At 54.4% G+C, this 22,343-nt stretch overlaps 1 protein-coding gene across 2 annotated transcripts in view; it reads right to left on the bottom strand.

Moving 5' to 3' along the window:
* Window positions 1-22,343, bottom strand: part of Kcnh2 (potassium voltage-gated channel subfamily H member 2) — a 35,506-nt gene extending 13,163 nt beyond the window's left edge. The window contains exons 1-4 of one of the 2 annotated variants that reach the window (XM_045160916.1): window positions 22,268-22,343; window positions 19,193-19,423; window positions 1,995-2,156; window positions 543-992 (exon numbers count right to left, since the gene is read on the bottom strand). In XM_045160916.1, coding sequence (XP_045016851.1) covers window positions 543-992; window positions 1,995-2,156; window positions 19,193-19,423; window positions 22,268-22,343 — 919 coding nt within the window. Of the gene's footprint in view, window positions 1-542; window positions 993-1,994; window positions 2,157-19,192; window positions 19,424-19,765; window positions 19,869-22,267 lie in introns of those variants that run through there. The other variant, XM_045160917.1, reaches the window with a different exon arrangement.

The raw sequence follows: 22,343 nt of genomic DNA, 5'->3' as shown, positions 1-22,343 counted from the left end.
AGGCCGAAGGGCAGCCCGAACACTGGGCACATTACAGTGGAGCACAGGTCCTCCTACCTGGACTAGGGCCGTGGGGGACAGTGAGTTATAAGATAGCTTGGAAGGCCCACAACCACAGAAACAATCAGGGGCAAGACCCCGCGCCCCCCTGCCAGTGTTAAGGACGCCTGCCACCACCACCACCAGGCGAAGGCAGGCGGCGGGAGAAGGGCAAGACAGTGTCAGGAGCCTGTTCCGCTTTGCTTTTCGTGCCCTTCCCAGTTCCATGGGCCATCTCTTGTCCCGGGAAGTCCTGGGACAGCCAGCTCCACGGGCTGAGCAAGGACTCCATAAGTGGAAGAAAGACCGTCGTGGGATGAGTGAACGTTTAATAGAGTAAAAGGCCACTTAATGAGATTAAATAAGTGCTTAATGGGATTTCCGTCTCCCGGCCTCACAGGCACCCGGGTCGTGTGGGGCCGGACGAGGAAGTGGCTGTCCCGGGACGGGGCGAGCGGGGAAGCGCGGGGGTCCCCGGCCCCAGGCCAGGCCTGCTGGCTCACCGGTGCTGGCGTGGCGCGGCGGCGGCGGCGGCAGCGCGCCGGCCCGCATGGCCTCGATGTCGTCGGCCGAGGAGGCGCGGCGCACGCTGGCGCAGCTCTCCCGGGAGCGCGTACGGGCCAGGCTGCAGCTGGAGCCCGAGGGTTCGGCGTGCAGGCTGCGCAGTGCACGGGGCGAGGGGTGCGCGCTAGCCGCCGGCGAGCCGGGGCCCACCAGCGCGCGCCGCTCCTCCGCTGGCCCCAGCCCCGCCACGTGGTTGTCCATGGCCGACACCTCATCCAGGGCCAGCGACTCGCTGCTGGGCGCCGCGGGCGTCAGGTCCACGTCCACCACCACGGTGCCCGGGGCGCCCGCGCCGCCGCCGCCGCCCACTCCTCCTGTCCGCACCGAAGACTCCCGGGCAGTAAGCGCCAGCCGCGCGGGCAGCTTCAGGCGGAAGGTCTTGGCCCGGCCTGTGGGAGAAGCGAGTCAGATGGGTTGGGGGCCCATGAGTAGCCCGAGTCGGGGAGCGGGGGGTGGGGGGCGGAGGGGTGGTGCTGGAGTTTTGGCCAAATAGAACTGGGAACCTTGAAAGGGGCTGTCCCCATCCTATGTAACCAATACGCACAGCTCTAGCCTCCAAACCCAGGAAAGCCTCTCTGAAATGAACGTGGCCCTGGTCAGCCACACTTGGGGCAGACTCTGACTCCACATCTGCACTGGTGGGGACAACCGTCCCCATGTCAGACAGGAGGGCACTGGAGGACTGATGATGTCTTGGGTGGCTGGCCGAAAGCCGGACAGGCAGTGCTGGCCCCTGCATGAACAGAGAGTGACACCAAGGGCTTCCTCTTGCACCCCACCACCTGGCAGCTGGCATCCACGGGACCAGTGTTGTTAGAACCTAAGAGGTGAATGCTTTTGTCATGACTCTGAGGGAAGAATTAAACCCAAAGAGGCCCTCTGTGGAAGGCACAGGTCTGAGCCTTTGGGTCAACCGCATAAAGGTTAATTAAGGCTGACATTTTGCCAGCCAAGGCAGGCATGCCCTCTTTCATCAGCCTCGGCTCTGCAAACCTGGCCAGCCCACAGACAGCTGTGTCTCTGAAAGGGAACTTACTAGTAAGTAACTGGCCAGGGTAAGTTCCCTTTCCCATGGGCTGCTCCAGCAAGACCAGAGAGACCCATTCCTTGGGAGCCCAGGGGACAAGGCTGAAAAGCAGGCGTTCTGTCTCAAGAACCTGTGACTCTGGTCCCTGCTGCTCCAATGGTGTTTGTCCTTACTGGACCCAAGGGGGTTCAATCCATTCCTTGGTGTTCTTTCCTCAGCCTCTGAAGGGCTGCCCCCCCCACACACACACACACACGTGTGCACACTTCCATTCTTGCACAGCATGGCCATGAGCAGCCAGCCTATGGCCCAGGAAAGGAAGTCTGTGTGTTCCTAAACTCATCTAGAGTTCAAACGCACTCACCAGGAGTTAGCCAGCTGGTGGGACCCCGGTGATTGGTGTCACGAGCTGGGGACCCCACCATGTCCTTCTCCATCACCACCTCGAAGTTGAGGATGAACATGATGACAGCCCCATCCTCGTTCTTCACGGGCACCACGTCCACCAAACACAGGAAACAGCTCCCTGCAGAGTAGGGAGGTCATGTGCCCTGGTAGTACCAGGGATCCCTCTCCCGCTGGGCAGCACACAAAGCTAGCCGAGGAAGACATCTGGGTCCAAAAGGGCCCATCTACTCCTCCCTCCCTCCCTCCCTCCATAGCTCACACCTGGAGTTCCCTGCCCAGCCCTCATCCACACCCAGTCACACACCCCAGATTGCCTTCCTTCCATCGGTGTATGTGCTCCTGAGCACTGCTTGTGATCCCCCTCTTGACTCGAGACCCCTTTCCCCATGGGCATCTCTTCTTCCTGGCTTACGATACTTTTTCTCCTCCATGTTTTCATGCCTGCTGCTGTATCTGCTCAGTGTGTCTCCATTCTTCCCTCATTCAAGGCATGTCAAACCCACCAGTTTTAGGTCCAGAATCTCTGGCCTCTATCATCTCCTGCTGCTCAATGATATATGTATTTTCCTGAAACTGTTCAACATCCCTGTACCTCATTTTCCTCGCCTATAAAATGGGAATTATGGTCATACCTTTCTTATGAGTTGTAAAGATTCAGTAAGTCTCCACTTGTTTGTTTGGGTAAAGCCTAGCATGTGTAACACTTGTCCGGGTAAAGCCTGGCATGTGTGACACCATTGACATTGTCGATGGCTATCTGTCTCATATCTATTCTCTCCAGATTAGTCCCTAGCTGTTGTGTCAGTCCACAAGATAAACACAGAACTTGGAAGCAAGAGTTCCAAAGACTTTATAGCAGTCTGACACTGCCACAGTGGCCAAGTGTGCTATCTGGTAGTTTCACAAGCGTATTGGTCTGTGACATAGTAGAAATAAAGAAATCTTCACCAGCCTGAGAAGCAGTTTCTAGATCTTTCATCTCTCCTATCTTTCTCCTTGTTCTTGAGGTTTGTTTCCTCAGTCCCCAAAGCCTCTGTAGCAGGCCAGGTCAACCCACAAGCCTTCCCCAGCTCCTTGTGGAGCACATGAGTCCCACACCAATCCATGCTGATATATATATATATATATATATATATATATATATATATATATATATATATATATTTTTTTTTTTTTTTTTTTTTTTTTTTTTTTTTTTTTTGGCAGTAGGGTCTCATTCTAGCCTGGGCTGACCGGGAACTCACTCTGTAGTTACAGGCTGGCCTCAAACTTACAGCAATCCTCCTACCTCTGCCTAGTGCTCGAATTAAAGGTGTGTGCCACCACACCTGGCTCTCTGGGTGATTTCTTCACTGACATAGCCTTGGGTTGAGCTCTCAACTCCACTGAGGGCTGAGCTTGGGTCCTGCCTATAGGAAGTCCTCCTTGATGAACCAGGAGAACACAGCAACATCCAGCTCCTCCCTCAGGGACCCAGGTAGGTCCTCATCTACTTCTCCTGAGGGAAAGAAGTGCCTCCTTGTCTCAGATGCTCTCTGCTCATCTGGCTTCACACCCTCTGAAGAGCCTGTTAGCCAAGCCTGGACCCTGGGAGTGTGGAGCACTGCAAGTTGTGGCTGTGCAGGCCAGCTGGGGAGGGCCTGGCTTCAGGACATACTGGCTGGGGGACTTGCTGGGCAAGGGGCCCGAGACCACACAAGACCAATAATTCTAACAGCTGCACGTTCTCCAGTGGAACAAGGACCTCTGAAACTAACTTGGGCAGGATGGCACAGAGGTGAGGGCAGGACCCGGGAGGAGCCAGTCGGGAGCTCTCTCTGCCCCACAGCCCCTCCACTCGCCCCACAGCCCCTCCACTCACCTCAGCCAGGGCTCCTCATGGCCCTGCCTGAGGGCCCTGAGCTCAGGAGCTCTGCCTGGGTCTCCCTTCAGCAGCTGCTCTTGTCCCCTGACCTCCGGCCTCTGACACACAGCTGTGGTGTTGGGAGCTGCAGGGGGCTGGGCCCAGTTGGAGGCCATTTGGCACCCAGACAGCCCGCCTGGAGTTTATGCCCTAATATGGTGATGGCCAGCAGCGGCCTGAATAGGGACTGGCCTCCACAGGGCTATGGGGCAGCTGGAGACCGGGAGACCTCAGTCTGAGAGACCCTAGCACTCATTCCCAGGGCACCGATATCTAAGCCCCAGGCTATCATCTCTGCCTGGAGACCCATCCCAGAGCAGCCTAGACTCCAGAACCAAGATGAACCCAGTTCTTCCAGACACCTGCAGGGCCCTGGACCCAGCGCAGGGGCTCTGGCACTCTGATCCGGACTTTTCAGCACCCCAGACCCACTTCAATGCAGTCTACTCCCAAGAGAAGTCAATGCTGCATTCTGAAGGCCAGCCCAGGACCCTGCACAGCGGAGAGCTACCTCAGGACCTGAGCATCTCAGATTGTTACCTTAGACACCTACATCTTGAAAAATGTTTTTAAATACTCTCAGTACAGAAACTGTAAGATAAGGTTCTCTCACAGCGCAAGCCTGTTTCCCACACCCAAACACACACACACACAATTTCCAACCGCCTTCACACACTTTGTTGACATTCAAAAAATGTTTTTCTTCTTAGATATCCTGTCAAAGGTCTGGTTATTCCAAAAATGTGACCCCCCCCCAGCCCTGTCTGATGGCTGAGGGAGGTAGTTTGGGAGGGGGCTACATGGAAGGAAAAAAGAAAAAGCTGAGGGCTATGCAGGCCCTGGGCTCTCTGGGTACTATCTCACCTGCCAGGTTGGCTGAGTCTTTGGTGGCCTGCCATGTCACCTGCCCCCAGCTAGAAGTGGGAAGTGGGCTCCTGAGGGCAATCAGGCCAGGAGCAGGGCCCAGGGTTAGCTGGAGCCGGGCATCAGCACTAGTTAGCCTACGGATACCTTGGGCATTCGGTTCTCCAGCAGAGAAGAAATGTGAGCAAGCGGTTATACTACATCTGAGGAGCCACTGCCCCCACCCACCCACCCAGCCTCCTCTGGTACCCAGGCCCAGGCCCCGCTCTGTACAACCCTCCTTCCTACAGAAGGCCCGGCTCACCCAGGGCAGAGATGGCCTCTGGAAGGGCACTCAGCCTGAAGCTGGGCAAGGCTGCAGTTCCACAGAGAGCCACTCTGTGGCAGGCACAGCCCACACTGCCTAGGCAGGCAGCACAAGGAGAGAGGAGAGGAACAGGCTAAAAGGGGGACAGCAGGGAGCCTGGTTCCTGGGTCTCAAAGGGGAGGGGGCATGAGTTGTGGAGTCAGGTGGTTTTTATACGCAGTGTTAGAAAGACACTGGGCCAGTCACCCTACAGGGTGCTTGTCTGTTACACAAGGTGATGATCTTTACCCCACAGGAGAAAGGGGTGAAATGACATGGCGCTAGTGATGCTCTGAGCCTGACCCAAGGAGAGCTCTACCCAACCAGAAAGAAGCTCCACCCTCGCACTGGAGAGGCCTCCCAGCCAGCCTAGTGAAAACAGTGGCCAAACACATCCTGCCGCCCTTTCTTCCACCCCTAGACCCAGCCTTTAGAGGCTTTAGAAGCCCCATTTGGGGTGATAAGGTCCCCTGCCCAGCCTAAGCCTGCCCTGGCCCCTGGACGTGGAGCCAAGCACAGGAGAGGGAGGCCTGCCGGTAACCACACTCCTAGAGGTGCTCAGATTCTCACACCTTGCTGCCTCTGGTCCTGGAGACCCGCGACAGCCACCCTCTCAGCAAGCCTTCAGAAGTCATGCTGCTCAGGAAAGGTCACCAAGGGAGGGAGCAGCTGGAGAGATGGCTTAGCGATTAAGGCACTTGCCTACAAAACCTAAGGACTCACGTTCAACTCTCCAGGTCCCACATAAGCCAGACGCACAGTGATGCAAGCATGCAGTGTCACACATGTGCACAAGGGGGCGCACACATCTGCCGTTCAATTGCTGTGGCTGAAAGCCCTGGCGTGCCAATTCTCTCTCCCACGCCCTCCCTCTCACACACACATAAAAAAGACCAGCCTAAACCAGGCGTGGTGGCACACAATAATCCCAGTACTTGGGAAGCAGAGGTAGGAGGATCACCATGAGTTCGAGGCCATCCTGAGACTACATAGTGAATTTCAGGTCAGCCTGGGCTAGAATGAAACCCTACCTCGGGATTGGGGGGGAGGACCAGCCTGTTTGACTTGCCTCATAATAAATAAAGGAAGGAGGCTAGAGAGATGGCTTAGCAGTTAAGCTGCTTGCCTGAAAAGCCTAAGGAAAGCCAGATGCACAAGGTGGCGCATGTGTCTGGAGTTCATTTGCAGTGGCTAGAGGCCCTGGTGTACACATTCTTACTTTCTCTCTTTCTTTCCCTCTCTCTGTCTCTAATAAATAAATAAAATAAAAATATTAAGTCTTGAACTGGAGAGATGGCTTAGTGGTTAAGTGTTTGCCTGTGAAGCCTAAGGACCCCAGTTCGAGGCTCAATTCCCCAGGACCTATGTTAGCCAGATGCACATGGGGTGCACGTGTCTGGAGTTCATTTGCACTGGCTGGAGGCCCTGGCGCATTCTCTCTCCTTTTCTCTCTCTCTCTCTCTCTCTCTCTCTCTCTCTCTCTCTGCCTCTTTCTCTGTCTGTCTCTCTCAAATGAATAAATAAAAATTGAATTAAAAAATAAAATAAATAAAATAATAAGTCTTGCTGAGCATGGTGGCACACACCTTTAATACCAGCACTCAGGAGGCAGAGGTAGGTGGATCGCCATGAGTTCGAGGCCACCCTGAGACTACACAGTGAATTCCAGGTCAGCCTGGGCCAGAGTGAGACCCTACTTTGAAAAACCAAAAATAATAATAAGTCTTTTTTTTAAAAAAAAAAAAAAAGAGGTCACCAAGGAAGGGGTAGTGAGAGGGACTGTGGGAAGAGGGGGAAATCAGGCCTAGACACACTCCAGGTTCAGCGGGGAGAGCTGACCACAGGAAGGTTCAAAACACAACTCTGGGCCTGCCTGTATTTGCTACCAACTTACACCTGGGAGTCTATGTGGGGGTAGCACTGCCCTGGCTGGTGTCCTCACCCATCACTATTAGCACCTTACCCAGCATTCCCAACCCCAATTTCCCACCTCTGGGCACCACTGCCCAGGCCTGCTTTAATGGAGATCTCAGTAGGCAGCAGGCGAGAAAGAGGTTTGCAGACAGCATTGGTCACCTTGAATGAGCCTCAGCTTGCTTGCCTGGATAGCTGGGCATCTTGTGGTTTTGCCATCGTCCCATGGCATCACTGAATATGCCCACTGTAGGTAAAGACTTGGGGGCAACATGACCAGTACAATGGCCCTGACACCTGCTTGGAGCCATGTTCAACAGGACCCCATTTTGAGGCCTAGGACAAGACAGGAACAGAGAACAAACCAGACAATGGAGGGGCCCAAGGACACTGAGCTGTCCTGCCCCACCGATCAGGACATCAGACCCCTTGCCCTCCCTTGGGTTTGCTTGGTGGCTGTGTGCAGGTTACCCGCCTCTCTGGGCTGAGACTCTGGGGCACCACAGGGACAAGTGATTCCTGCCCTGTGTGCCAGAGGAGATGACAGATGGCTACGTGGAAACATCCAGAGCTGTGACGAGGCAGGGTGGCAGGTCGCTGCAGGGAAGGTGACCTCTAGCACCCTCGCTCCAGTCTGCTTCCCTGCACTGTAATGCAGGAGGAGCTGTCCGGGAATGGGCCCAAAGTCACCCCGAGGGCAGGGAGGCTGGGGTGCAGTTGGTCCTGTCCGCCCCCAGGCAGAGGCTGTCTCCAGAGCAGCAGCCCAGGGCTGTGCAGTGTCAGGTTATATTTAGCCTGGTGGCAGCGACAGGAAGATGCAGCAGTGGGAGCTGCTCCTGGCCAGGGGCCACCGTGTGGCTAACACCAGTCTCACAGGCAGCTGGGGGGCCTAGGGAAGGCCAGGGACATTGCAGGCCTGAGGGACAGAGTGGGGCGCCTCAGAGACCAACCAGCGAATGAATGTGTGAGTGTGTGTGCGTGTGTCTGTGTGTGTGTGTGCACGTGCACGTGCGTGTAAAAGGCTGATCTTACACTTCTGAGCCCAGGAGCTGAAACACACAGGACCCTGGGAATATTTCCTGCTAATATCCTAAATGAGGAGGCAAAAACTAGGCCCCAACTGCCACAGGATCAACACCTCCAGATGCCATCCTTCCACCTGCCTTTGCAGCCAGACTGCCAACAATTTCTGTGCAGGGCCTCTGTGGTCATTTAGCCCCCTGTCAAAGCCCATGGCCTACGGTATGTCCAGTTCATCCCACCTGGCTGAAATGCCTCAAGACATGAGCTCTACCACTGTGCCACAAGGTCCTGGTACCATACCACCTTTTGGGCATATGAAAGTCATACCCCCTGCCTTAAGAAGGTAAGACAAGGTCACATCAGCCTGGTGAAAGATGCCTCTGCTCTTGCAATCACAGCCCCAGCAGTACCCAACACCACTTCCCCCAAGTCCTCCCCATCCCTCCCAGTCACCTCTGCACAGGGCTTATCAGATCAGCCCACAGGGATACTTCTGAGAGCTCACCTAATACCAAACCCCTTGCAGAAGAGATGGCCACAGGCTAACTTCTCCCATCCAAGTACAAACCAGGCCTCCCCATGATCACATGCTAATTTCCGTGCTGAGGTCCCTGAAGCCCAGCATCAGGACTTGTGGTGAGGGGAAGTGACTTCACAGGCAGCACTAGGTCCACAGCACTGGAAGGCCTGCCGGTGGCTTCAGGGATGGCCCCATCATGACAAGGATAGACAAACTGTGTCCTGTCCTCTCACGTCCCTTCCAGATCCAGAGCCACTGACCTTTCTTTCTTTCAGGACGTAATTCACCCAATTCCAACCCACAGGGCCCTGTCCTGAGCCACCATGGGAATTCAGACGCCTGTCCCCAAAGCAGCATTACACTTGGTCACCAGCTACCATGAAACAAGGTGACACCTGGAGCTGGAGTGAAAGGGGAGAACGGGAACAGTGCCAGATGTAGGGTTTCTGTGTCTTGGGACCCTCATCCTTCTTCATGATGACCCCCTCTCATATGCTCCTGTCATAGGGCAGCAAGGGCATGGAACCACTGTCCGCTGGGGGCAAGCCCAGCGTCCATGCCTTCATCTAGTGCTCTGGAAGCTTCTGCACTGGGTTCCATCTCAGCTCTCAGCATGTCTTGGAGAGCCTAAGATCACTCTGCATCAATCCCCAAGCAGTCTATGGCTTCTTGGTTAAGCCAAGAGTGCAATTTGTCCCCACTTGGTCTCCCATGGGGCTCTGTGAAACACCCACAGTGCTTAAGTGTGCCAGTGCAAGCCCCCCGAGAAGTGACATGGAGCATTCAAGCACAGAAACACAACGCTGGCATCCCTTGCAGAAGACAAGGTTTACTCCCCAGGGATCTCACAGAAATCAACAGCTACACCGAAGTAAGAGAGCGCAGCCAGGTCACCAGACAAGCTTGAGAAACACAAAGATTTGAGTAATTATGAAGTAGGGTCAAAAAAAGCGAGATAAGCTTTAGCTTTGTGGTACAGTACTCGCCAGACATATGCCACAACACCAGCTTCAATCTCCAGTTCTGCCAAAACCAACCAAAAAAGAAAACAAGGAAAGAAGGGAGGGAAGGAGGGAAAGAGGAAAGGAAAGGAAGAAAGAAGGGAGGGAGGGGGAGGAAAAGAAAGAGAAAAAAAAGTAAAGAGAGGGAAGGAGTCATAAACAAGGGCTGGAGAGATGGCTTAGCGGTTAAGCACTAGCCTATGAAATCTAAGGACCCTGGTTTGAGGCTCAATTCCCCAGGACCCACGTTAGCCAGATTCACAAGGGGGCGCATGCTTCTGGAGTTCATTGGCAGTGGCTGGAGGCCCTAGTGCATCCATTCTCCCTTTCTCTCCTCCTCTTTCTCTCTCTGTCACTCTCAAATAAATAAATTTTTTTAAAAAGTTCTTCTTCAATAACAACCATGAAGCATCTACACAGGTGGCCGGGCGTGATGGCGCATGCCTTTAATCCCAGCATTGGTAGGCTGAGGTAAGAGGATCACTGTGAGTTTTCAAGGCCACCTTGAGACTCCATAGTGAATTTCAGGTCAGCCTGGGCTACCTGAGACCCAACCTTGAAAAGCCAGGAGAAAAAAAGAATGCACAGGTGGAAAGCAGAGCTGAGCCCATGGAAATAAGCTGACACGAGCAGAGACAGTCCAGGCTCCTGGCTGGGACAGATGTCATAAAGATCTGTGTTCTCTATACACTAACCTGGAAAACCAATCTAACTTTGATCAAGAGTCTACTGGAAGCCCATCATGGTGGTGCAAACCAGCAATCTCAGCGCTCTGGAGGCAGAGGCAGGAAGACAGCAAGTTCTATGCCAACCTAGATGTAACTAAAAAAATAATAATAAACATAATAAGCCAAGTGTGGCTCATGCCTATAGTCCAAGCACATGGAAGGTTGGGCAGAAGGACCTCATAAGTTTCAGACCAGCCTGTGAGATCCTATCTCTAAATAAACCAAAAAAATAATCCAATGAGCAAATAAATAAAATAAAATAGAACAGTCAGGAGTAGTCATACACACCTTTAATCTCAGCATTTGCGAGGCTGAGGTGAGAAGATCACTATGAATTCAAAGCCAGCTGGGGCTACAGAGTGAGTTCCAGGTCCCCTTGAGCTAGAGTGAGACCCTGACTCAAAAAACTAAAATAAATAAAAATAAGTTGCTTTATTCGTTACTGAAACATATTAAACACCGTAGTTTGCTGTGGTTTTTGTAGTTCTGATGCTAAAACAGACAAACACTTGGGGCAAGACAGAATGTTCAATAGCAGATCCAAGGTTACATGGCAAATTAACCAATGCTAAAGGTGGCTCCACAAAGCAATGGAAAAAAACGGATTAAACGTGTTGGGAAAGTTGGCTCCTTACATGGAAAAAAATAAAACTTGATCTTTATGTGACACTCCATCCGCAGAGGGCTCTGGATGGATGCAACAGCCCACTGAGGAAGACAAGACAAGAGAGCTACAGAAAAGAGGGCAGATGGGCCTGTGTGGACCCTGCGACTCTCTATGGTCCCAGCACAGGCAAGCATCTCTTCAACAGGACTTCAAAAGCACAAGCATAGCTAGCAAACAACTTGCCTGCATCTAAATTAAGTGGTTTTTGTTAAATAAATCGAACAGAGACTCAGAGGGAGAAGGTACTTGTAATATTTCAATTCAACAAGGACTTGACATCAGAACATGCACTGAGTAATTTCACACTGTGTGCATTTGGACTTCTAAAATGTACAAGCAACTCCTGCTTAAAAAAAAAAAAAAAAAAAAACACAGGAACAAAAGATGGCAGGCAGTCTCGTGGGCTGGGAAATGGCTCACTGGATAAAGCACTTGCTGTGCAAACCTGAGTACCTGAGTTCAGATCCCCAGACCCCACTTAAAAGACAGATAGAAGCTGTGTAGGCCTCTGTAATCCCAGAACTCCCAGACAGGAGGTAGAGGCCAGATGATTTCCTGGAAAGCACCCAGGTCAGCTAGCCCGAGTGGTGAACAAGAATGAGGCCCAGCCTCAAAGCAGGCAGAAAGCAAGGACTGATGTTGAAAACTATCCTCTGACCTCCCCATGTGTTCTGTGGCACATGTGTGCCTACACTCACATGAACACACACACACAGTAGCCTCAATAGAACAGTAAGTAAAGAACGTCAATAAGCTAACACAAAAAGATGACGACGCCTAAGAGATACCTAGACTTACTACCAGTGAAAGGAATGAACACTAAAGCAATGAGCACACTAGACGGGCAAAAGTTAGAAAAGTGGGATCACTCTGTCCAGGAGGGCATGATGTGATCAGCTTTTCAGATGTGCAGTCAGGTAATACTCAGAGGCAGAGCCCACAGACACCCTCGCCTAAGTCCCAAAGGGCTCGTGTACAAGGACGGTCAATGTGGCATCATCTGGAAAGGAGGCAGAGATCCATATCTAGGACGACGAACAGGTAAGGTGGGTGGAAATGTGCCCCAGAATGGAAAACCACAGACTACGTGGCCGGTGGCTATTCCATGTGTGTGTGTGTGTGTGTGTGATGGCATCCGTGTGCCATAGTACATTTGTGCAGGTCAGAGGACAATCCTGGGCATCAGTCCTAGAGCCCCCGCCTTGTGTGAGGCGAGGTCTTATATTCACAGCTACATTCACCAGGCTAGCTGGCCCAAGAGCCTCCACTGCCGCCACTTTCCCTGTCGCACAGGTGCACTAGGATCACAGACTAGTGCGACCACATCCACAGGGGTTCTGAGGGTGCAAACGCAGGTTGCCACACTTCCACAGCAGGTGCTTGAGCCCGTGGAGTCACCCCTCCAGCCAGAGTCGCATTCCCATGTAAGAAACGTGAATGCCAGGATACAACATCCAGTACAATATGATTTGCATAAATTTCATCCATATGCTTCTACCCAGACAAAATACACATTTGCAGGAACATATGCGAGCAGCACATTCAGAGAGTACATTTGAATGGCTGCCTATAGGGTGCTTCACAGGACTGGAGAGTGAGATGAAAGAGAGAAGCAGAAAAGAAAATAAGAGAGAGAGAGAGAGAGAGAGAGGAAACACTAACATGAGTGTGACGGTTCCAGTGGTTTGCTGGGCTGGGTTGGCAGAAGCCCTGAGACAGCGAAGAGAGGCAGGCAGGGGTCACAGGTGGATGGACTCACTCCCCACAATCCTCACAGCAGGACGGTGGCCACATGGGCGACAGGAGTCCTTGGCATGAGGTGCTGCTGCACTGGTGCTCATTCAGGGAATATCCTCAGCTTGCCAGGCAGGGACAGGTGCTCTCATCCACTTAGGAAACAAGAGCCGAAGCTCTCAAATTCAAGCCACCCCAGGCTTCCAGAGGCCCTGAGCCCATCATGCCCCAGCCTAGGGAAGCCAGACAGTGAAGGGTGATCTGAGCAGGGTTCTGGAACTGGGATAGCTGGGCCAGAGGTCCCCCTCAGGTCACTACCTGCTAGGTGAGCTAAGCAAGTCCCTCAGCTTCTTCAAGCAAGTTTCCTGCCTATGAGACTAGAAGGATGACTTAGCGGTTAAGGCGTTTGCCTGCAAAGCCAAAGAACCCCGGTTCAATTCCCCAGGATCCATGTAAGCCAGATGCACAAGGAGGCACACACGCATCTGGGGCTCATTTGTAGTGGCTGGAGGCCCTGGCACGTCCATTCTCTCTCTCCCTCTCTCTACCTCTTTCTCTCTCTCTCTCTCTCTCTCAAATAAATAATAAAATAAAAATATTAAAAATAAACAATTTTAAAAAATCACTGAGGAGTCCTCCCACTGACAACTGAAGCACGCCTGTGACGAAGCTCACCTACAGTGTCAAGTGCAGTCACAATGACCACCCCAAGTACTTCCAGCTCCTATACAGCTTTGCTAAAACTTTGCTCCCCACCCCGCTGCCCCCAAGACTCCTCAGATCTCCTCAGAGGAAAGAAGCCATGAGCTTCTATGTGCCCCCTGCACTCTGTGATGCCTCTTACACACAGCCCTACACACAGCAGGGCTGGGGGACCTCCACTAATCTCAGGCCACCTTTCCCTGGCCCTCCTCCACCACTCCTAGCCTGGCATTCTAGAATCGCAAAGCCTTTCATGACAAGAGACCAAGGCCCAGAAGTGAGGAGTGATTTGTCCAAAGTCCCACAGTGAATACAAACTGAGTCCTAAGTGGGCCCCAAGTCACATGACTCTGCCTCATTCATTCGTTCATTTATTCCTTCATTCAGCAGTCACATACAGGCACTGAACTCCTACAACACACTAGCAACCAAGCAGAAAACGGACAGGCTCCTTCAGCCTGGTGGGCACAGCATGTGGGGCAAGCTCATGCATGCCAGACAAGGGAGACACAGAGAGAAGACAAGGCCTTTCAGAAGCTTCTAGGCCAGCAGATAAGTGACCAGACAGGAATGAGGTTGACTCAGTGCACCCCCCCCCCCAGATCTACAAGGGGACCACAGAGCTGGCAGCCTCTGTCCCCCCTTCTATGCTTGGCATCAATTCAAAGCCCTCCAGGTTCTTCTCTGACCCTGAGCATGTCAGACAGAGGAGTCTGTCATCCCTCCTCCCCCAAAAGGCCAATCACACTCTCCTACCCTCACACAGGGAAAGGAGGGTGGAGGGGGTATCAAACACAAAGGACCATTCTCAGTCTAGGCAGCTCCAGGCCCTCAGAGATGCTGAGATGTGGAAGGGTATGCTGGGAACCTCTCAGATCACACTACTACTGCACTGCTGGACAGAAAGGAGGCCTAGCCTCACCCTATCTCACACAGCCAAACCACCCCCTCTCTACTGCTCCCTGTCCCCTTCCCCGGAGCCCAAGGCCACCAGCAACTCTGATTATACACGGACAGCTCTGAGCAAATATTTACATAGCTCCTCTGGGGCTTCAGAGACACAACACGCAGGAGCCGCGCCACCTCCCAACACTGTCCAGGCCCAGAGATGAGGAGGGCGGATGGCGCCTCTCGGCCTTCAGGCAGCCTCCGTGAGTGACATGGGAGGGGCAGGGCAGGATGAACAAGAAGCCCCCAGAAGCCCACCCCAGGAGAGCAGGGAGGGAAGACGTTGAGCAGACGAGCAGCCCACTGGAGACAGGCCCTGCCAGACGGTTTCCAGGCTACACTAAACCCTGTCACAAAAGACAAGGCCACCCCTGTCCCCAAGAAGGGAGCTCCCGGCCCCGCAGCAAAAAGGTTGAAACAATGGGCTTCTCCTGGGATCACTCTGGATTGCTTTTCATGTGCAGAGCACAGCAAGACACCAACCTGGGCGCCCTTGCCTTCCCAGCCTCAAGCCTTTCCTTTCTAGGAAAAGCTCCCTTTCTGACTCAGACACCAGGGTACCTGGACCAGAGGGGAGAACAAAGGGTCTGACCTGAAGGAAGACCATGGCAGTGACAGTACAGGGCGATGGTAGCGGGAGGGTGGGCAGGGTGGCAAGAGGATCAGGACAGAGAGGTGGCTTTGGGGTATAGAGGACCATGCCAGCAGGGCCTTTATAAGCACCTGAGAGGACAGAGGTCCAGCAAGTGTGGGGACCCAGCACACTGGGGAGATGGCCTGAACCTCTCTGGTCCTCCCCCCTCCCCTAGCCACAGCATCAGCTATAGTAATGGGGACCCTCTGACCTTGTTGCCATGGAAACTGGCCTGCAGCTGGAGTGGAGAAGCCAAAAGACTCCTCTCCGGAGACACCCCATCCCCACCCACACGCAGGCTCAGGGGAGGGGGGAAGGGACATGGAGACGGGGACAGGACAATCGGAGGTCTTGAGAGACAGACAGAGTCTCTGAGACAGAGGTCCTGGGAGACCCAGGACACAGGGGAAAAGGAAAAAAAACAAAAGGAAGGCTCCAGGGTGCTGAAGGAAGAAAAGCAGCAAACAAAGGGGGAAGGAGGCAAAGATGGAAGGGACAGAGCAGGCCAGGCAGGCGGGAGACAAAGGCAGGGAGGCCTAAGCTCGGGGAGGGAGAGCTGCCAAGAAGATGGGGCACAGCAGGCAGGCAGAGCCTAGCTGCGGGGAGGCCGCAGAGAGGTGGGAACAAAGAGCACAGACAATGGAAGGGACAGAAGCAGGGGACCTCCTCGGGGCCTGACAAACTAAAAACCACCATCTCCCCCACAACACACTCTGGCAATGTGGAGGCACAGCTGTGTGCCCAGCCAGCACCTGCTGCCCAAGGTGCCTTCACAGAAGTGCCGTGGCCTGCCAGCCCCACTCTGCTGGTCTCTGCTCACAATCCCATTTTGATCCTGGGCTTGACTTTAAAGGGGCATCAGCCTAAGGCCAGTGAACCTTAGGCATGTTGTCTCTCCCTCCTTCCACACTCCCCCAGTCTAGCCTCACCACCTCCCAGCAGTCCCAACAGCTAAATAATGGGGCTGTCTGGCTCCGGCCCCTGAGCCTGCACAGAGCTGAGCTGGAGGCTCCGACACCGCACAGCTGTCCTCAGTGGCGCCTGCCAGCACCAGGCCCTTCCTCCTTCCCAGTCATTCCTCCTCCCTGGGGCTGAAGCCCAGAGACCCACTCCCCTAGGGCTGATCCAGGCCAAGCCATCCTGAGGAAAACCTGGACAGAAACAGGAGGTGTCACTGGCAAGCTTCACCTCTGCCTATCTAAGTGGCCCACGCACTGACGCGCACACGGGCAGCCCAAGTCAGGACATAAAACGGTATGGAGGACTCGTGGGGCCCGCTCAGGTGGCTGAGGGCCAAGGTCGCTGGAGTTATCAGATCCCCATGGAAACTAGGTGAGAGCGAAGAATGGGATAGGAGGCAGCAGCTGGCATAGGGTTTCCTGGGTCACTGGCCCATTTGGAGCAGTGACCTTGAGAGGTAAAGAGCTCGGATTTTCATGGAGACTCAGGTTCTCCGTCCATGCCCTCCATTAATGCACTAGTAACCAGGTTTCCACCTCTCAGCTTCTCGAGTGGTTGGATGAAGTGACTCTTAAGATCCCTAAGGTTCCATGAAAGCACCCCTGCAGAAGGGGTCCCTCAACTGTCCTCTCTCAAAGGAATCAGCCCGGACCAAGAGAGGGAGCTCCTATGACCTTGGAGGACCCCCACCCATGCTGTAGCCAAAGATACAAGCAGACCAACCTCTAGCCGGGCATGTGGCTCACGCCTTTAATCCCAGCACTCGGGAGGCAGATGCAGGAGGACTGCTGTGAATTTGAGACCACCCTGAGATTATACAGTGAATTCCAGGTCAGTCTGGGCTACAGTGAGAAAAACAAAACAAACAAAAAGCACGCCAACCTCTGCTACTAAGTGGTCAGATCAGAATAAACAATGACCACTGGGGGAATGGAATGGGGCTTCCAAAGGAGGGCACTGGTGTGGGGACGCTCTAAAGCTCAGCACACTTGCTGGGGCAGACCAGGCACTACGCAGAAAGAGGCATTACGATTACTAGTCTGAGGCCTGCTTGGGCTACAAGAGAAGTTTAAGGCCAGCCTAGAAAAACTTTGTGAGGGCCGGAGGGATGGCTTAGCAGTTAGGGCATTTGGCTGCAAAGCCAAACGACCTCTCAGTTCCACTCCCCAGAACCCACGTAAGCCAGATGCACATGGGGGCACACGCATCTGGAGTTCATTTGCAGTGGCTGGAGGCCCTGGCACACCCATTTGCTCCCTCTATTTCTCTCAAGTAAATAAAAGTTTTAAAATATATTTTTTGAAAAAACCTAATGAGCCCTTGTCTCAAAACAAAAAGTTAAAAAAAAAAGTAAGAGGGTGGAAGGTTAGGTCAGCGGTAGAACACTTGCCTAGATGTTCAAGGCCCTGGGTACTTGAGTCCCAGTACTGAAGAAACAAAACAAAACAAAACAAAATCCCAGCATCCTTGTGAGTATCCCAAGTGAGCCCCTCACCCTACAAGTGGAAATAAATTAAGAGAAATAAACCAACTTGATCTGTGAGACAAAATTTCCCACACTGCACCTGACCCCAAGATGTATGTGCCCACATTCTTTTCATTACACCAGCGGGTAACTTTTTGTTTTTTGGTTTTTTTGGCGTTTGTGTGTGTGTGTGCATGCATGCACATGTGTGTGTGTGTAAAAGTGTGGGGGCCAAAGAAGGAAACCATTCCATCACTTTTGTGGTTGGTTGGTTGTTTTGGTTTTTCAAGGTAGGATTTCACTTGAGTCCCAGACTGACCTGGAATTCACCCTGTAGTCTCAGGGTGTCCTTGAACTCATGGTGTTCTCCTACCTCTGCCTCCCCAGTACTGGTATTAAAGGTGTGTGCCACCACGCCCAGCTATTTTGCTCTTTCTTATTTGAACCAGAGCCTCTTACTGATCCCAGAGCTGTTAGCCCCAAGCTCTGGCCATTCTCAGGTCTCTGCTCCCCTACAGGACTTGGGTTATAAACCTGGGTGACCACACCCAGCTGTTCACATGGGTCCTAGGATTCAAACTTGAGCCCTCACACTTAACAGGAAGGCTCTGAACAACTGAGCCAGCTCCTCCAACCCAACTTCCTGAGTTTCTCTGAACTTGTTTACTCATCCAGAGATAAAAGTGGTACCTACTTCTTAGGGCTGCTATAAGACTGCGATGTGGCCCAGTGTCTAGAGCTACACACCACCCATCGTCCCAGAGTCTAGCCCACAGCCCCTGCCAGCCAGAACACTGATTTGTTGTCAGCAAACCTTCTTCCACAGGACTACAGTGACCATGCCTCCTGAGTGCTGCTCAGTGATGCCAAATGAAGACCCATGAGGATGCCAACCTTAACAGGGCAACGTCAGCTACCCGGGAGCATGCACGGCAGGGGCCTGGGGTTTGCGGGCTCCATTCTTCCACAGCCAATAAACTCCCTGAGGGCAGGGCCTTTGCCGGGCAGACTTCCTCACGTCCAGCTCTGAGTTGGGTGTGGGGGGGGAAACAGTGAACTTCTAGAACACACACGCTAGTGAGCAAAACCCACCGCGACAACAAAGGCCTGGTGTGGGAGCAGCTCCTCCCTCTGTTTATCCGCTCTCCGGAAGCCCGGAGCAGCTGAGTGGAGAGGCGGTGGCTGAGCAGAGACACCTGGTGCACGGAGGGGGTGGCCGGGAGGGGCGGAGTATTCAACCGAGGAGACAATGGGAACTGAGGCTGGTCGGGCGAGGTGCGGAGCAAGGGACGGGGCAGGGCAACAGCCGCAGCCCTGCATCCTTAGCCTCGGTGACATTCCAAGATCGGTGAGCTAAGCAGAAACTGCCCTAAGGGGGAGGGGGGGAGACAGCCAGAGTCCTGTAGCTGAAGGTCTGCGGCCAGCCCCTCACCAGCCTGAACGGTCACACCTTCATCCTAGCCGGATCAAGCCCCAGCCACTGATCTCAACCTAACCACCATCTGCCAGGGAGGAGGGAACTAGAGGTGCCAGGCCCATCAGCTGCAGCAGTCCCAAGACCACCATGAATACCCTTCCAACCTGGGTTGAGTTTAAACCCAGGCCATGCCTGACAACACGGCCACGACCCCTGCCCTCTCCAGAGTCCCGCCCTACGGAACACACAGGGTTCGCCGGGCCCCGAGCAAAGCACAGGTTTGGGCCCGGCCCCTCGCCGAAGCCCCGCCCTGGCTGGCCCCGCCTACCATCTTTCCGGTAGAAGGCGATCTCCACTTTGCGCTCCTCGGCACCCAGCAGGGCCTGCGCGATCTGCGCGGCGGCGCGGCGCTGCGTACGCGGCCCGTGCAGGAAGTCGCAGGTGCAGGGCCGCTGCATCACCTCGGCCCGCGAGTAGCCGCACAGTTCGCAGAAGCCGTCGTTGCAGTAGATGACGGCGCAGTTCTCCACGCGGGCGTTGGCGATGATGAACTTGCGGCCTGGGGAGGGAGAGGGGGCGGGGGATGGGCGAGCGCGTGAGCGAGGGACCCCAGTCCCGGGGACATCACACATACGGCTCCCCTCCCCCCAAGCCCTTCCCCACCTTCTCTGGACGCACTCAGCCATGCGCACTCACCCTCCCCCACACCGGGGAGCCAGGGCGCGAACTCGGGGGAGGAGGGGGTCCTCAGTAGAGGGCGAACGCGGCTGTGTCCTGATACAGGTGCCTGGCCGGACGGGGCACGGCCCGGGTGGCACACCCCGGCGACACGCCCCCCCTCCTCCCCCGCTGCGTGGCTTCCCCCGGGCTGGGCGCCAGCGGCTCGCCGCCCCCTCCGCACCCCGGGCCGAGGCCAGTCTGGGCGGGTGTCGGCAACGCGTGTCAGCAGCCGCGGCAGAGGGATAAACACAGCCTGGAAAGGAAGCCGGGGAAGGGCAGGAGATGGCGGCCCGCCTTCCCCTTCGCACCAGCGCCTCCGACTGCTTCCTCTAGACTCTCTGCTCCCTAGAAAACCAGCCCCACCCCACCCGCCCCCGTGCCCGCAGACCTTCTTCTCAGGTCAGTAGCAGCCAGGAGCCTGCCCCCCCCCCCCCGCCTCGCACAGGCAGTCGAGAGCTGGGGGTGGGCGCACCATGGCATGAAGGAAATACGAAGCAGAAGGGAGAACTTTATCTTACTGGACTCTGACCAGCTGATGGGGGGGGGGAGGCGTCTCTACCCTATCTTTATTTACTGGATGAAGAAACTGAGGCCCAAGGGAAGTTGAACCCAATGCTCAAGTTGTTATGGCTCATAAGTGACAAATCCAGCTTTTAAACCTTCTCTAGAAGAAGACAGAGGGATAGCTGAGGGTCACGGGCAGAAGGCCAAGGTCGTACAGAGCAAGGAAAGGAAGCAGCTAAACGTTTGGAAATCCCTCGAGTCCCAGAGATGGGTCGGAGACAATGGCCCACTCATAAGAAAACGGACCTAGGAAAGACAATCTTCTCTGGAGATTTGAACCCTTCCCCCGTGGCCACACTGAGCAAAGAAGACACAGGGGATCCATTTCAGCTGGACTTGGCTTGCCCACGCCACACCTGCCCCAAGAGCCAAGCAAGTAGACTGTCAGCAGGCTCGAGCTTGTGCCAATGGACAAGCCCTTGGTGCAGTTTGGAACTCTCCCCTCTCCTCCCTTCCCCAGACAGGCACAACTCTCAGGCTGCAGCCCTGGGAAAATCCTAAAGGAGGAAAAAAAAAAAAAAAAAAAACTAGCTTCTGCAACAGGGGTACACTGTGGCTGGGTCAAGGCCACCAGGATCTCTCCTCCTGCCTTTGGCTGCCACTGATCCCCTAGCTTCAAGGAAGTTACTTTTGCGAGTTTGGTCATCTTTAGGTCAATTCCCAGGGCCTATTCAAACTCCTAGGCAGCCATCAACCCCAGGTCAGGGTTTACATGAAAAGCCCCCCACCACCACCCAACTGTGCCTCCATCCCACCTCAGTGTAAGGCAGTCCGGAGCACCAACCACACATGAGACAAGCTACCTCTTGTTCTCAGTTCCAGGCTGAGGAGAGAAGCAAGTCTCTTGGAAGGCAAGCCCCACCCCACCTTAACTCATCCAGGAATACAAGGACAGACTGAATCTGAAAGGCCCTTTGGCCTGTCCCCCTCTTCACAGAAGTCAAAACGGGCTTTAGAGAGAGAGGAGTCACTCAAGGTCATCAGACAGTCAGTGGCAGAGGTGGGGCCAGAAGCCAGGCCTCCCGGATCCCATCCCAGATCTTCCCAAGTTTTCCCTATGCCAAGCCCTAGGACTTGTCCCCAGTTCTCAGGCCTGGCTGGCATTAGTGTCGCTCACTCTACCCCTCAGGATCATCCTGTTCCTTTGCTGGGGACAATGCTACCCATCCAACTGACCCCTCCTCCACCCCCACCCCCACCCCCGCGCCACCTCCACAGTACAAGCACACGTTGTCCTGCGTACGCAGGGCCATGGACAAGGAATGCCACCCTCTCCCACTCCCAAGTACCTTGGCAGTCACACCCACTGTGGCACATACAGCCTTGAAGACAGGCACATCAACACCTGGTACATTCACCTAGACCTGGACACTTCTGGAATCCTCTCCTGCCAAACCAGCATTAGGGGTGCAAGAGTCCCCACAAGGAGGCTGTAGATAGGCCCACAGCAGGAAAATCCACCACACAGGAACACTTAATAGTGTTCCTAATCTCTTATGGCCACCTTCAGCCCTCCACTACCTTCTCACTGCCGTACCTATGTTCTCGCAGCCTTGTTAAGAGATACCTCTCCCCTGCCTATGCAGGGCCAAGGTAGTGAGTGATACAGGGTCTCGTTCATATACACGCCACACACCCGCATACACACACACTCAAGAGCAAAACTGGACTTTAGCTTTCGTTCTCTCACATATAACGGCAGAATCCAAAAGCGTGCTGCACTTTTTAGGGTACAGTGTCGTGGGTCATATACATTTTCATGTCATCGAGCACACATACACACAGACAACTCCAGGCAGCCAGAGTTGGGGACACCTGCACATTCTCTTCCCATCTCCCTTTCCTGCATACTTAGGGTGCCATACACACTCTCAGATCCCAAAAGTCAGCTAAGCCTCCCACCCCAAGCCCCACCACCAGGCCCCTACGTCTCATGCTCACCGCCCGGTGGCACCCCAAGCCTTGCCCCTGTGGCCCCTGGTGTGAGCCTGATTGGGGGTGGGGGCAGAGACTCGCACTTTGCACTGCACACGGCCCGGGCACGCCCCCCATCCACGCTTGGCAGGGCTCGACCCAACCCAAGAACACCCCCTCCCCGGCCCAGTCCTCCTCCACTCACTCTGGCCCTCAAACTTGCGGATGATGGTGTCCAGAAAGGTGTTCTGCGGTGCGACGTGGCCCCTCCGCACCGGCAT

This window comes from Jaculus jaculus, chromosome 10 (genome assembly GCF_020740685.1).
Source record: "Jaculus jaculus isolate mJacJac1 chromosome 10, mJacJac1.mat.Y.cur, whole genome shotgun sequence".
NCBI lineage: Eukaryota > Metazoa > Chordata > Mammalia > Rodentia > Dipodidae > Jaculus > Jaculus jaculus.
The sequence above is the reverse complement of the archived record's forward strand: the minus strand, read 5'-3'. Positions and strand labels throughout refer to the sequence as shown.